The sequence below is a fragment of the Empidonax traillii genome, unplaced genomic scaffold, assembly GCF_003031625.1.
Source record: "Empidonax traillii isolate 1590-97213 ecotype Southwest subspecies unplaced genomic scaffold, ASM303162v1 scaffold84:size2688230, whole genome shotgun sequence".
NCBI classification, from domain to species: Eukaryota; Metazoa; Chordata; class Aves; order Passeriformes; family Tyrannidae; genus Empidonax; species Empidonax traillii.
In genome coordinates, this window is record NW_020955277.1 from 2415792 (window position 1) to 2430239 (window position 14448).

Genomic DNA, 14448 nt, shown 5'->3' on the forward strand with positions numbered 1-14448 from the left:
ACTTCTATGAAATCTCTGAGGCTGTTCTCCATCTTTCAGGAATCATGAGAGACCATATGCTGAGTTGGTAGACACCCACAAGGATCACTGAGTCCCGCTCCTGGCCCTGCGTAGGACAGCTCCAAGAGCCACACCATGTGCCTGAGACCATTGTCCAAACACTTCTTGAACTCCATCAGGCTCAGTGCTGTGACCACTGCCCTGGGGAGCCTGTTTCAGTGCCCCACCACCCTCTGGAAGAAACAGCTTTCCCTAATATCCAACTTAAACCTCCCCTGACACAACTTCAGCCCATTCCCTTGGGTCCTGTCACTGGTCACCACAGAGGATTGATCAGTGCCTGTCCCTCCTCTTCCCCTCACAAGGAATTTGTAACTGCAATGAGGTCTCTCCTCCAGGCTGAACAGACCAAGTGACCTCAGCCACTCCTTGTATGGCTTCCTCTCTATATCCTTCATTGTCTTCATTGCTCTCCTTTGGACACTCTCTAATAGCTTAATGTCTTTCTTACATTGCAGTGCCCAAAACTGCCACAATATTCAAGGTGAGGCCATCCCAGAGCAGAGCAGGGCAATCCTCTCCCTCAACCAGCTAGCAATGCTTTGCCTGATGCCCCCCAGGACATGGTTGGCCCTCCTGGCTGCCAGGGCACTGCTGACTCAGATTCAATTTGTCATCGACCAAAGTCCCTTTCCGTGGCACTGCTTTCCAGCATCTCATTCCTCAGTCTGTACTTACATCCTGGGTTGCCCCATCCCAGGTGCAGAATCCAGCACTTGGTCTTTATTAGTTGTTGGTGATTGCCCATCTCTCTAATTTGTTGAGGTCTCTCTGCAGGGCCTCTCTGCCCTGGAAGGAGTCGACAGCTCCTCCTAATTTTGTATCATTGACAAACTTGCTTAGTATCCCCTCCAGTCCTGTGTCCAAGACATTTATGAAGATATTGAAGTGCACAGGGCCCAAGATGTAGCCCTGCAAACCCCACTAGTGACAGGTCACTACCACTAGTTTGTCCCAAAGTATTTTCCATGCTAAGGTCAGATCCTCCTTTCCCTGGCAGGATGTTTATGCTGTTCATGGCTGCACGGCATCCTTCTGAGGCTCATGTTTTCCGTGCACGATTGGAGACATTTCTCCTGGTGCCTGTGGTCATCCCATCGGTTCAGCTTAAACATCAAACCCCGGGTCCTTCTTGGACGACATTTATTCTGGCTGGAATATTCTGGAGTACTTTAAGGTTGTTATTATTATTATTATTATTATTATTATTATTATTATTATTATTATTATTATTATTATTGAGATTTGTTGTGTTTGTGGTTGGTGATTTTTTTTCCTCGTTTTGTGGTTGTTGTTGTTTTTGGTTTGTTGGTTTGGTTTTGGGTTTTGGCGGGGGGTGGTCACCGTGTATGTTTTTACTGGTGTGGAATAAAAACCTGTTCCCTTTCTCCCTGTGCCACACATCGCCTCCTGCTCCCCGTGCCCCGGCAGCGCCAGCGCTGGCAGCCCAGCGCCCGCGGCAGTGGCTCACCTGGGGGGCAGGAGGGCCGGGTCGCGGCGGCGGGCGTGGGAAAACACTTTTCCTCGGGATTTCTGTGGGTTTTTTTGTTGTTTGTCTCACCCAATCGGTGCCGGGTGCCGGCGCGGAACGCCGGGGCCGCGGGAGCCGTTTCCAGCCGAGCCGGGCCGGGCGGCGCTCCCCGAGGGCGGGATGGCGAAAGTGGTGGCGGCCCTCAGGAACCACTGGAAGAAATCCACGGTCGGCGCCTGCCTGCTGGGCTGGGGCGGGCACTGGCTCTATGGGAGGCACTGGTAATGCCGGCTGGGGCCGGGCAGGGAGGCGGGAGGGAGGGGGAGCTCCTAAAACGGGGGAGTCCCTAAAACGGGGGAGTCCCCTCGGAGGGCCCCGGCACCCTCAGGGCTGGGTCTCCCTGCCGCTCCAGCAGCCGTGGGAAGGCTCGGTGGCTTCTGCCCTTCCCACCTTGGCCGCGTGGTGTACCTGGCGCTGCTTCAGGCGGGAGGTTTGAACGCAGGGGATGTCTGGGTGGCGTGAGCGATTTTGGGGCCTCTTGCGGAGCAGAGAGTTTTCTCTCTTCAGCTTAAAAAAAATGCCGAGGACAGCCATCCCAGCTCGGTGGTCGTGTGCCCGTGGGTTTTCTCAGCTCCTTTTCACTTTTAATGGTACCATACGCCACAAGAGGGATGCCAGGCCCCTGTTCCTTTCCTGAGGCAGGGCATGGGCAGCAGCCCTGAGCTGTCCTTGCTGCTGTTGCCCACCCAGCTGCAAGGAGCCCGTCACTGCTGCTCACATAATTTGTGCCTAATGATGTCATTCCCTTTGTTTACCTGTGGAGCAAATGTCCCTTATGGTAAGCAGAATCCTCATTTGTGGTTTTTAAATAGCTGTGTTTATATTTTAGTCCTTGTCCATTAAGATGACAATTAATATTTCTGACTAAAATGCAAGGGTAGCCAAATTATTTTTAAAAATTGTTACTTTTCGTGCTGCTGTTTATCCTGTCCCTGTCTTCATGCCTTTTTAGTTGTTAAGTTGGGATTTTATTAGTGTTCTTTTTTGCTTGCATTGAAATGCTGCCAAAGCCTCAAGGGAAAAGTTAGGAAAATAAATCTGTTTATGTTGTTTGTTATACCTTCCTTCTTCACATCGTTTTGCCTCAGGACTTTTGCATTAAATCAGTCTTTGTTTTGCATGGTACATCTGCTTTAGTTGCTTGCTTCTCACCTGAAGCAACTAAGGCTCAGTTGACTTTCAGAGAAGTATCTGGGGGTCCTGGTGGATAAGAAGCTATCCATGAGCCAGCAGTGTGTCCTTGTGGCCAGGAAGGCCAGTGGTATCCTGGCATGCCTTAGGAAGAGCTCAGCCTTAGGAAGAGCTCAGCCAGCAGGTCGAGGGAGGTGATCCTGTCCCTCTACTCAGCCCCGGTGAGGCACATGTGGAGTGCTGTGTCCTGCTCTGGGCTCCTCAGTACAAGAGAGACGTGGAGCTCCTGGAACGGGTTCAGTGGAGGGCAAGGAGGATGATGGGGGGACTGGAGCATCTCTTTTACGAGGAAAGGCCGAGAGAGCTGGGCCTATTCGTTCTCAAGAAGAGACAACTGAGGTGGAACCTCGTCAGTGTCTGGAAGTATCTGAAGGTCCATCTGAAGAGGATGGACCAGCTCTTCTCAGTGGTGCCAAGCAATAGGGCGAGAGGCAATGGGCAGAAACAGGAAGTTGTGAGCAGAAGTATTTGTACTAAACAGGTTGGGGTTTTGATGCCTCCGTGTAATGTCAGTGACCTTGCATTCAGCTTTCTCCTCTGACGGCTCGAACTTTGAATTTCAATGAAATAACAAAATGTAAACAAGCAATTATTTGAAGTTCTATCATTCTAAATACCTCTTAGCCAAAATAATAAACTTAATGTACAAAACGAGGAGGAAGAAACTGCTTGGTGGCATTCCTGTGAGGGGCTGGCTGGTGGGGCAGAGCAGCCTGTGACCTTCCCAGGTACCCAGCTTATGCAAGTGGCCTCTTCACTGGCTTTCTGGTGCCACAGATACTAATGACAGCAGAGTGCACACTGCAGAGAGCTACTGGAGTAGACATTAAGAAAAAGACTGTGCTCCTTGTACATATGGAGAATGGGCACTTGAGAAGGCCTGGGAAAGGTGACAGGCACAACCAGTCTCCCCTTTGTGTCTCTGGTTTCCCGGAGCTCACGTGCCTGTTCGTGTGCTGTTGGTTTCAGCTGCGCTGATTTCCTGTGTGGTAACTGTGAAATCACGTTCTGATCACAGAGAAAGCGAATAAAGAGGAAAATATGAAAGGAAAACAAACAAAAAGAAAATCTTTGGTATCTGAATTTCAGTGCTTGGAGGTTATTTGCACTAAGTGTAGGCATGGTGCTTTAACCCAGATGATATATTGGGGGGGGAAATGTGTTCACATATCCCATTCTTTAATCTCCCCTTCTATCTATAAAGGAAAATAAAAAGAAAGATTTCCTTACCAGACACTAGAAATGCCAGGTGGGAAGTCCTGTGATGACAAGCAGCTGCGTGAGACTTTGATGCAGGGTGAAGCACAGCTGTAAAGTACAGCTTTCAGAGACTCAAACAGTGTTTGGAAACAGTGACAACTGTTTAGCTATTTCTGTGCTATTCTCTGTGGAGGATTGTTTTAGCCAGGGAATAGAAAAATGAGGAATGACAGAAGAACCTGATGGCAAAGGTGTAAAAAAGTATTCAAAGTGGTCTCAGCAGCCCTTTCATAGTGCTCTGTGCACGGTGAGTGCCTTACTTTGGGACGGCTGGACAGCAGGGAATAGGCCAGGATCCCTTTCTGCAGCTTGTTTTGCTTTCAGATGTGCTGGCTTTTGGTGTCTTTTTGTGCATTCCATCTTCCCAGTGTCTTTGCCTTCATGCCAGTTATGCTGGGGAGCATGAGAGGTGCCTTTTGCCCCACGCACAGACTGCCACAGGCAGCACTGGGAGAGGTTAATGAAGGATCCGTGTATGGGCAGTGTCGGCCCTGAGGTTTGCTGTTACCAACATCAGAGGCTAAATTGCTATGCATGAGGCATACCTGGCTAGACTTAGATTTGCCCTTTTAGAACAGATTTAAAGGTTTAGTGAGGTCTCGTGCTTTGGTTTCTGGCATCACGAGTTTCTGATGACGGAGTGTTTTGCTTTAGCACAGGATCAGTTCAGATTAGCCTCTGACTTCTTGGAAGGAGCTCTCTGAGATGCTGCTCATTTGTTTGCAGCTGGAGAAAATTTTTGTTTCCCATCCTGCATCCCTTTTCCTGTCCTTGAGGGTTTTCTGAAATATTTCTCTTGCAAGAGCAGATCATTTTCTTTTTTGACTTCTCAAGGTTCATTGCTCTTTTGGATGCAGTGGTTATGATGCCTGCATTAAGTGGAGCTACTGTAAATAACAATCTGTCCAGCAAATAAATGGCAACTCTTCTGTAGTCAATCTCTACATGCTCACAGGGACAGAAGAGCTCTGGAGTACTTCCTTAAGACTTTGGAGGGTGCTACGTGGACAAATCTGGACAAGAAGAATGTTACCTTTTCCAGTCTTGTTCTCAGTGCCACTTTTCTGCCTGGAAGTGGACCTGAGTGTCCCCCTCCTGCACCCTGAAGACTGTGCTGTGGGTCTGATGTGGATGCCCTTGTGCTCCTTAGGGTGTAAAGGGAAGAGGGGCACTGGAGTGTGATGGATCATTGCTGAGTTAGTTGAAGGCTGTGGATGACAATAACTGTCAAGGTCGAAGAGCTGCTTAGTCTGGCCTTTTTAGGCTCATTTTAATCTATAGCATATCATGCTGCAGGTACAAAAGACACTGAATTTAATATCCTAGATCAAAACTTAGAGGGTATTCACATTGTCAGGTGTGTGCTCATACACAGTAACATACTTCTCTTTAATGTATACACGTGAGTTTGGTTACACACAGAGATACCATATGATTGTTTTAAAATTTCCATGAAGTTTGGAAGCCCCTCTCACATTTATGTCCTGAGTCACCTTTCCTCAGTTGAGCTGCTGCTGTTCTTTGTACGTCCAGGTGGTGCAGTGAGTCCCCAGCTATGCCAAATCAGCAGAAATTTAATCTCTGGCATGATGGACATCAGCTTAACTCACTGTCAGATTTGACCAGACTGTTACAGTGATGTCCCTGCATAAGTGATCATCGCTTGGTCAGGATGGGGACTCTCGGTGTTGTACTGAGGCAGTGGACCCATCAGACACTTGGTTTTACTCTGTATGTGTTAAAGTATTGACTTTCTCCTTAGAAAATGCTGGCAAAGCACCTGAGCCTTTGACTGCCTGCCAGTAATCTTCAGTGTTATTGTTATCTACAATTTGAATGTTCGTCTCTGTGTGTTTGCCCACTGATAACTCACTTTTTCACCTTTCTGCATATACTTCTGAGTGGCTGACTTTATTTCATCAGAACTTAGTCAAAAAACCCAGAGTATAAATTCTGAGTCTTGGGTAAAGCTGATGAAAACTGAGATTGTCTTTCATGCCCTTCCAAAGCCGAGATGGAAGTAAATGCTAATATCCAGCAGAGAGGATACTGTGCTCTTGCCGTATTAGAAGCAGCCAAAAAAGCTCTCATCTAAGATAAAATCTCTTTTAGGAGTTCTGTTATAACTCCTGAGGAGTGATCCAATATGCCCAGCTTTGGTCAAGTTTCTCCTCACAAAACTAGTGTTTTAACACAGACACTGAGCTGGAGAGTCTTTAGGCTTCTTCTTTCTTATATACTTAACAGTGTTAGATTTAATACAATAACCCTTTTGGAAATGGGGTCTCACACTTGAGCTTCTTTATGCATCTGTAGTGTGGTCACTTCTAAGGGAGTTGCTTTGGTTGGCCCTTAGACAAAGGCTTACCCTTCCGCAGCTGTGGGCCTCAAACAGCCTTGTTTGATATTTGACTTTGTTGTTCTCCTGCTTTTTGCCTTCATGGCTGCCCTGGCTGACCCTTCATCATGGGAACTGTCCTTTCCTGCCTGGCCTCTGCTGGCACTGGGGCAGAGGATGCACTCTCCGCTGCAGGAGCATCCATATTAAATTGTGTGGATCTGTGTGTTTGGGTGTAAGAGTGCTAATTCCCTACTCTAGCTGAAAACACTCAGGGCAGGAGCAGTGGCCACCAGCCCTGCACTGGGGATGTTGATGACAAGTCAGAACAGCCCCTGTTCAAGGGGGTCGTACGGATGTTGTGCTCTCCCAGCTCTGGTGTGTGGGGAGCTCTGGGCAGTTGCTCTTGCATTCTTTCTCCCTTGGCTCCTTGCTTTGGTGTAAGCCCTCTCTGTCCTCCAAAGAGTCTGTGCTGCAGTGATTGCTGGCCTCGAGGGTTGACTGGGAATGTTCTGTTCATGGGTTCAGCTTAGGACATCCTCTTTCTTCCATACCCCACTGCCTCTGTTTGTTCCTCTCCGTCTCCCAATTTTTTACTGCTTAAGCAAGTTGTCCCAGCTGTAAGCTGTGCGGTGCTTAATTCTCACAGCGGGAAGACAGCCCTGAGTTGGCCAGCAGATGCAACACTGCTTGTCTGTTTTGCTTTAAGCTCGAATTGTGTAGATAAGCCCTTAGGGGAAATGTAAAGTAAAAATTGATTTTCGGTTTGCTGTGGATATGGTGCAAGTCAGAAGAAATCTCTGCATGTTCTTCAAGGCAGTGCAGCAATTTTCCCTCAGCCTCCACCTGCTCATGTTCGAGGGTTGTTGAAAAGGCTTTGTAACTGTCTAAGAGTGGATGATAAAGTACAAAAAAAATCAGCAGAATCTTGTGTGTGTTGTTAAAGTCTCTTTTTCTCTAGGAGCTGGTGTGCAGCCATATTTTGAGAATTAATACGTATGGAGACAGAAGACTTTAAGAAATTACCTTTCTGCTGTTTTTAACGTTTTTCTAGCCATATTTATTAATTGGTATGACCTACAGAGGGCTTCCAGAACACTTGTGGTACTGTGTGTGAGCGATCTGAGGTGAGTAGAGGAAAGTGCTGTGATGGAGGAGGAGGACTGTAAGTGCACTTGTGCTTTTTAAACTTCAGTTTGAAGTCAGTCACATTTTAAGGAAATAAAACATTTCCTGTTACCTGGCATCTTTTAGCCAAACTTAGGGCATCCTTAAGACTCAGATGACTCTGAAATATATGTCCCAGTTGAATCAGTGGGAATCCTAGAGGTGAGACAAATAACATATAAATTGCTGAATGGTAAATAGTTCTTCTGGTCTCTAAATCTTTCCTTTGACACCAAAACGTTAAGTGTCAGAATAGACTTTTTCTCATTCTGGAAGTGTTTCAGTGCAGGAGAAAATGAGCATAAATGTGGACATCCAAACTGTCAAGCTTAATTTTTATGGTTGAGACTCCATTGAGCTGAATCGGGCTTGCATCCTTGACAGTTGTTTTGAGGGTCTTTGAAGGTTGGGAAAGAAAGCAAAATATATTTTGCTTACATTTGGAAAGTATTGCTGGGCTCCATTTTAGAGGCAACTAAAACTGCAGCATAAGGTTGCAGGCACCAGGAGAAGGTGCAGGCTGATGGTGTGACACGGCTTGACTTCTGAACAGAATAGCATCAATGTGAAATAAACAGATAACGTAAGTTTGACCAGGATTCGTTAATGAGGTCAGGGCAGCAGTTCTCAAAGACATCAACTGTGCTGCCATCATTTGCTAGCACGATTTGCTTGATATCCCATAATATTTCAGCTTTATGTGTAGAAATTGCAGTTGCTTTGTGTTTGCTCTGGTCACACATAGTCATGGTGGGGGGGGGAAGTCCCCATGTGAGGGCTCATGCTCTCAGCAGTGCAGTGTGGACTGTCTTGGCTGAGCTGGAATTAGCTGTGACAATGATGCTTAGCTTGGAACACAAACCTTTTCAGAGGCACTTACTTTGACTGGTGTGCTTTCATCGTGTTACTGCAATCAAACCCAAGTCTGTCGCTTCCCTAAGTAATATTGCAGGTACTTAATACAAATTATTTACTTCTTTAGTTTTAAGGAGCAAATATGACAGCATGCCTCTGGGGAAATTTCTTCTTAGACATTTCAGTTTCTTGTTATCTTGATGAGGTATTACTCACATATTTTCTTTTTCCATGCTTGACTCTTCCTTTGTCCTTTCTTTATTACCAGGAATAATAATGTGGCTTTTTTACTGTAGAGTTATTTTCTCAGAACACAGTTTGATATCTCACCTGAAGTCACCCTACTTCCCTTTTTATGACATTGCAACATCTCTTGTTAAGCCAAAAAGAGCAGCTTATAGAGCTCCAGTGAGAGATAAATACTGTGAGCTCATGGAATCGAATAGATGGCACTCGTGTTTGGGCCTCGCTCTCTCCTCTGCCATTTCCATGGCAGGGTTTGGCCACACTTTGGGGCAGAAGCAAGCTGGTTTCTTAGTCACTTGTTCTTTTCTGGTTGGCCTTTAATCCTTTTAGTGTAGTGTTCATTTTGGTATGCTGACTGTAATTGGGTTTTTCTGTACTTGATATTTTAAGTACAGAATATACAGTAATATACAGTCTTGCCAGGTGTTGGCAAGGACAAGCTGGAAGGAATGTTTTGGTTTTAGCAAGGAGGGGCAGTGTCTGGTATCTAGAGGACAGGTGAGACTGGGCACTGCAGAACAGTACTCCCCATTTTGTCTGCAAGGGGAAATAGGGCAATTTTGGTCTGGAAAAAAGCAGACTTCTGTTCCTCACTCAGTAGCTCTGTCTCCTGTGTGCTTGCCAACTATACCCTGCTTGTCACCTTGCTAATGCTGTCACCAATGACAAGCACAAGGATTAGTCAGGAATTTATGTCTGAAACAAATGTCTGTGACATATCTAATACTGATATTTTCTCCTTTGTTTTTAAACTTCACTTGTGTGAGTTGAGTGTTTTTCACCTCTGTGAGTTACTGCTTTAGGCCGTGCTCAGACCTAGGTGGGTGGTAGGTGCTGCATGAACATGTTCAGCTCACTAACTGATGGAGAGAGGAGTTTACAATTATAAAGCACAAAGGTTTAAGTCCATGAAAGTTACACTTAAGTCTACTCTAAATCCCTTCCATACTGCCAGAATGGTAAGTACCTTCAGTGTAAATAACAGGCAGCATGAACATTGGAAAAACCCTCACCTTAGCTCTGGAGTACAGTTATGTAGCAATTTAAAAATAAATTACAGTTATGCAGCGTGTCAGAGCTTATGTAACCTCGGCACAGTCGGCATCCTGGTCTTTGTTTCCTGCTTTTCTTTATTTGACAAAGAATGTTTGTGTGCACAGGCAGAAAAAAAGTTATGTTTGTGTGCTTAAATGAGTGTGTTTCATCCACAAATTTTTTGTTTGTTTCAGTGTTGTCAAACTGTGTGTAAGAGGGGTATGCACCTACATTTTAAAAATGAGCAAATTGTTTTAAACTTACCCAACTGAACGCCTGCTCTCTCTTCTGTCTCACCTGATAGCGATAACCTGCTACGAAGAGCTGCATGCCAAGAAGCCCAGGTAATACCGTTTAAAGTCATAAAATTAGATTGAAATCTCCCTCTTATCTCGGTTGTGCAGGGCTCCTGAGATTTTCCCAGCGGGTCCCTTCTGCGTGACAAGCCTTGTAATGGTGCCATCTGCGCTTCTTTGCTGAAGTGCCAAAGGGTGCAGGAGGCCCCGCCTGCAACAGGGACGCTGCACCTTGTGTGCCCTCCCTGCTGCCGCTGCAGGGGACGGCACAGCCTTATCGCTGGGGTGATCTTAATTCCTGCTGTAGCTACCGGCCCCACAGTACTGCAGCTGCAATTGCTCTGTGCCTGTGGAGTTGTGGTAGGAAGGCGATTTGTTGATCAGAGTGAAATCTCAGACCCACCGCGAGGGGTGTCGTCTGGGCAGGAGCATCGCAGACTGCTTCATGTCAGTGCTCAGCTGGAGAGACCCTGACCCTTGTCTGTTCAATCCTGAGGGACTGACCCAGCTCTGTTGAGACCCGTGTGCTGGGAACTTAATGGAGTCGACCTGTTTGCTGATCACTGACAGGAAAACAAGCATTCGGGGGGAGATAGTTATCTCTGAGGGGACTGACTATTGCGTTTCCTAGTTTGTGGCCTGCCTGGGCAAACAGCAATTAAAAAATTCTCATGCTGTAGTATTCCTGTAAAGAAATCCTGTCCTTAATAAACAGTCTTTCAAAGGTATAAGTGCTGCTGCCCGTGACTGACATCACTTCTGTAGGATTTTAAGAGTCTTTTCACCTCCCACAAACAAAGTTTACTCTAAACTTGCTTCTCCGTGACAGATCTTTGCGATTTTGAAGGGTGTAACACTGTTTCCATCACTGCTACATAATGGGGCCTCAGAAGAATGGGGAAAATAATTTTTCTCAGTAGAGAACTTTTCTTCAGATTACTCTGCCTCTGTGGTGCACCTGAATAATTGCAATTTTAGCCTGCCTGCTGTTGAGAGGAAGAGTTTCACAGCAACTTGTCTTGTGCAGTGGATCTTCATGCCGGAATAGATGTAAGGGAGCTCAAGTCTCAGGAAAGAAAAAGAAAAATTTTTCCCTGAAAATACTACTTTCATAAATGATACTTATAGCTTCAGAGTATCAGTTGTTCTTGATTTTTATGTTTTCAATATTCATTTTTACTGCATAGTAACGAAGTGATAGAAGTTTTTTATATTGCCAAAAATAGCTGTTAATACCTCATTATTTGAAGCATGCTGGCCAAATTAAAGCAATTTTTTAAAAGGCACTGAGGAAATGGTGAGTGCGTGCTGTCAAAAAGGTATAACTGCTAAGGAAAGACTGGTACAAGAAGATAGTTAAGTTGTGGGAATTCTGAATTTCCTGTTTCTTAATTCTAGTCATTAAGTGACGGGTTCTGTTCCATTATGGCTTATTCTTATAAAGGAAAATACAAAAGCACTGTCAGTAGAGTTTTCTACAATTTCAAAGGTGAAAGCCTGGGAAAATATCCTGCAGAGGACTCCTACATTAGAATGGAATGAACCAGAAGAGGCTAGTAATCAATTCTTGCTGTAATTTCCATTTTTACTGATGTGTCAGTGCCAAATAGTTCTTGAAAACACACAACAATACAGCAGTGAGGCATTAAGTATCTGATATGTTCTTCAAAGTAACAGCAATCTGAAATTGTTTGAAAAATGCTCCTTGAATTTATAGTGTTGTATAAATATTGGGAAAAAAATAGCAGCAGACTCACCCAAGAGAAAGTTTAGTCTGAATGAAGTGGTGTTGGGGGGTTACTGCTATTTTTACATTGGATTTTTAAGATTTTAAGCCTGTTACAATATCAAATTGAGGAGGCAGCTGCCTTTCTGCCAGAGTATCCACTACAGCAGTACTTCATGCAAAGGTTCCACCATGCGTCTGAATTTAAATACAATTTTAGGATGACAGTCTTGGTGTGGCAAATGACTGTAGAAATATTCTATAATAAATAACTCATTTATCATATTTTAACATTTTACACCTCCTTCTCTTGAATAAGCCAGTGTCAGCTGACTTGGGCTTTGCAAATCAGTCCTGCTGATTGACGTTGTTGCTGAACTCAGGGCCTGTGTTAAAGGTGCTGTTTATCTGGCAAACAATTCACTCAAGGATAGTTTTGTGTAAAAGAATGTAGTTTCTTTGTTAGTATTCATAAAGCACCATAAAGGCTTTGTATAAAGGGTTTTTTATAGTTGCAGGTAGTGATTGTCATCTTGGCAATGCAGAAATACAATACCTGGGAATGTGCACTTGACAAGAAAGTGAAAAAGGCATTGGCTTACCTAAATTACACCTTCACATATATATTTAATAGCCGTTTTTATTGTCTGACTTTAAATTATCTTTACTTGTGTTCTGCTCTGAAAGACTTCTAGAACGTTGCATTATTATTTTTATATTTCCTGTCTTACAAATCAGCATTTGCTTTAGAAATGCCCCTGTACGTAACATAAATGTCTAAGTGCATTACATAAAGAAGTGATTATTTCGTTACTCATAAATTCTTTATGAGTCTTGTAAGGTTGTTTAGAGCCTTGTTAGATTGTTCAGAGCATGCAAATACATCACATTGTGTCCCCCAAGCAAACAATTAGTTCTTTCTAACAGCTGTAACATGCTAGAGGTCCCCTATTCCCCAATTCCCGCCCAACAGTTGCAATATAATAAGTTGGTCTGTTTTCCAGCAGATCTTTGAGTAAAGCTTAAGAGCTATTGATTTGTTTCCATCTCTTTGAAGATTTCTTTTCTCTCAGCAACTTCTCTCATCCTTTTCCTTTCTTGAAGAAGAAATTTGAATGTTTTAAGCAGCGTAGCGGCTGCACCCTTCTTTTGATTGAGGTTTTCTGAGCAAAATTGGCAAGTGGAATTAATTGTAAATTTGAACAGCTAACAACCACTAAAATCTGCTGTTCTTTGTGTTCCATATCACCTTCTTCAAGTTAAAAATTCAAGTTAAAAATTCAAGTTAAAAATTCAAGCCAAAAATTCAAGTTAAAAATTCCTTCTAGGGGGATTAACTTTCAAGATAAAGGGGAAAAGAAACCAGGGACAATTGACTGGGCCGTGTTCAGCTCAGTAGTCTTTTGTTCCTACTTTATTTCTGTGGCTTCTGGATAGTATTGCTGAATACCTTGTCATCCTTCTGCTCAAAACCAGCTTGATTTGGTGTGTTAGTGAGGATGCCTTTAAGTGACCTAAAAGAAGTTTACAGAGTGGGATGTATGCATGGAAGCTTTGCCTTTTCTTGCCCCTCCTGTGCTGAAAAGCTATGGAAATAGGTATAAGAGTCTGTATGGAGTAACTCTCAGAGAATTTAAAATAGAGGTGCCTCTTCAGAATTGCATTAAAAATTGAAGAGGAATTAAGTGATTTTTATAGAGAGACATTCAGGGGAAAAAAAAAAAAAAGAGAAACAGTGAACTTACTCTGGTAATTCTTTCATATCTCCAAAAACTGAAGCAAAGAAAATACTAAAATGGGTAGAAGAGACTGAGGAATTGAAGTTCAGAAGTGAGAAGGGATGCAGAAAGAAGGTGGCAGGCAGGTGTATGAGAATTACATAAGGAAAGAAAATCAAGTAACCTTGGAGTCAAGGATAGCTCCCTGGATCTCTGCCCATGGCAGAAAACCAGAGGTTGACAAAAACGAAATGGTGGTGGAATTGTAAAAATGAGCTAAAGAGTACTTATGACAGTGATGTGAGCTGATGCTAAGAGTGCAGGTCTTTAAATAGGAGACCTGTACAATGGCTGAAGATGGAAGTCATTTGAATGTCATGAGGCTTGAAAGCCCATTGACATTTGTAGAGGAGCATTATTTTGACCTGTTTTAGTACTGTGCTTAAAAGATAAACTGAGCTCTGCTCTTTTTCTCTTACTTAGGCTTTTGGCAATGAGCTGATCCCTCCCACTATGCCACTGAAGAAAGCAACAGTGTTCCTCAACCCAGCAGCTTGCAAAGGGTAAAATTCCTCTTTTCCAACACTCTCATTTGAGGCACTCTTTCTTCATTTTTGCTCTGCCATCCACTACAAAAGCCAGCCAGATTCTTGAGCTCATTTTTGCCTCCCTCTGATACCAAGCTGGCGCTATATAACTATGCCAAACTTTATTTCACCAAATATATTGGGATGAGAAATAGAATTAGAGGCTTGAGGTGAAAGAATGTTTTCTAAACATATGTATATTTTGAATTTTTTTTTCTTTTATCCTGTGTTTTGGCCTTTGTCATTCCTTCGTGTGTGGCATTCCTCCATATTCCATCCAGACTTTTGCGTGTGATACATTTCCACCTCAAAAGCTTTAGAAACGAGATGACCTTGATTGCTTCAAGACTTGACATTAGCCAGCAGTGCTCTTACTTCAGGGGGAACCTGTCCTTGAAAGGGATGTGCCCACAAACTGAGAGGCTAAATATGGGCTCA

The 14448-nt window shown here is 44.1% G+C and overlaps 1 protein-coding gene across 1 annotated transcript in view; it reads left to right on the forward strand.

Moving 5' to 3' along the window:
* Positions 1–1667: 1667 nt before the first annotated feature.
* Positions 1668–14448, forward strand: part of AGK (acylglycerol kinase) — a 35099-nt gene continuing 22318 nt past the window's right edge. Inside the window, exons 1-3 of the mRNA XM_027881196.1 lie at positions 1668–1812; positions 9988–10027; positions 13907–13986. Of these exons, the coding sequence (XP_027736997.1) occupies positions 1712–1812; positions 9988–10027; positions 13907–13986 (221 nt within the window). The 5' untranslated portion in view covers positions 1668–1711. The remainder of the gene's footprint in view (positions 1813–9987; positions 10028–13906; positions 13987–14448) is intronic.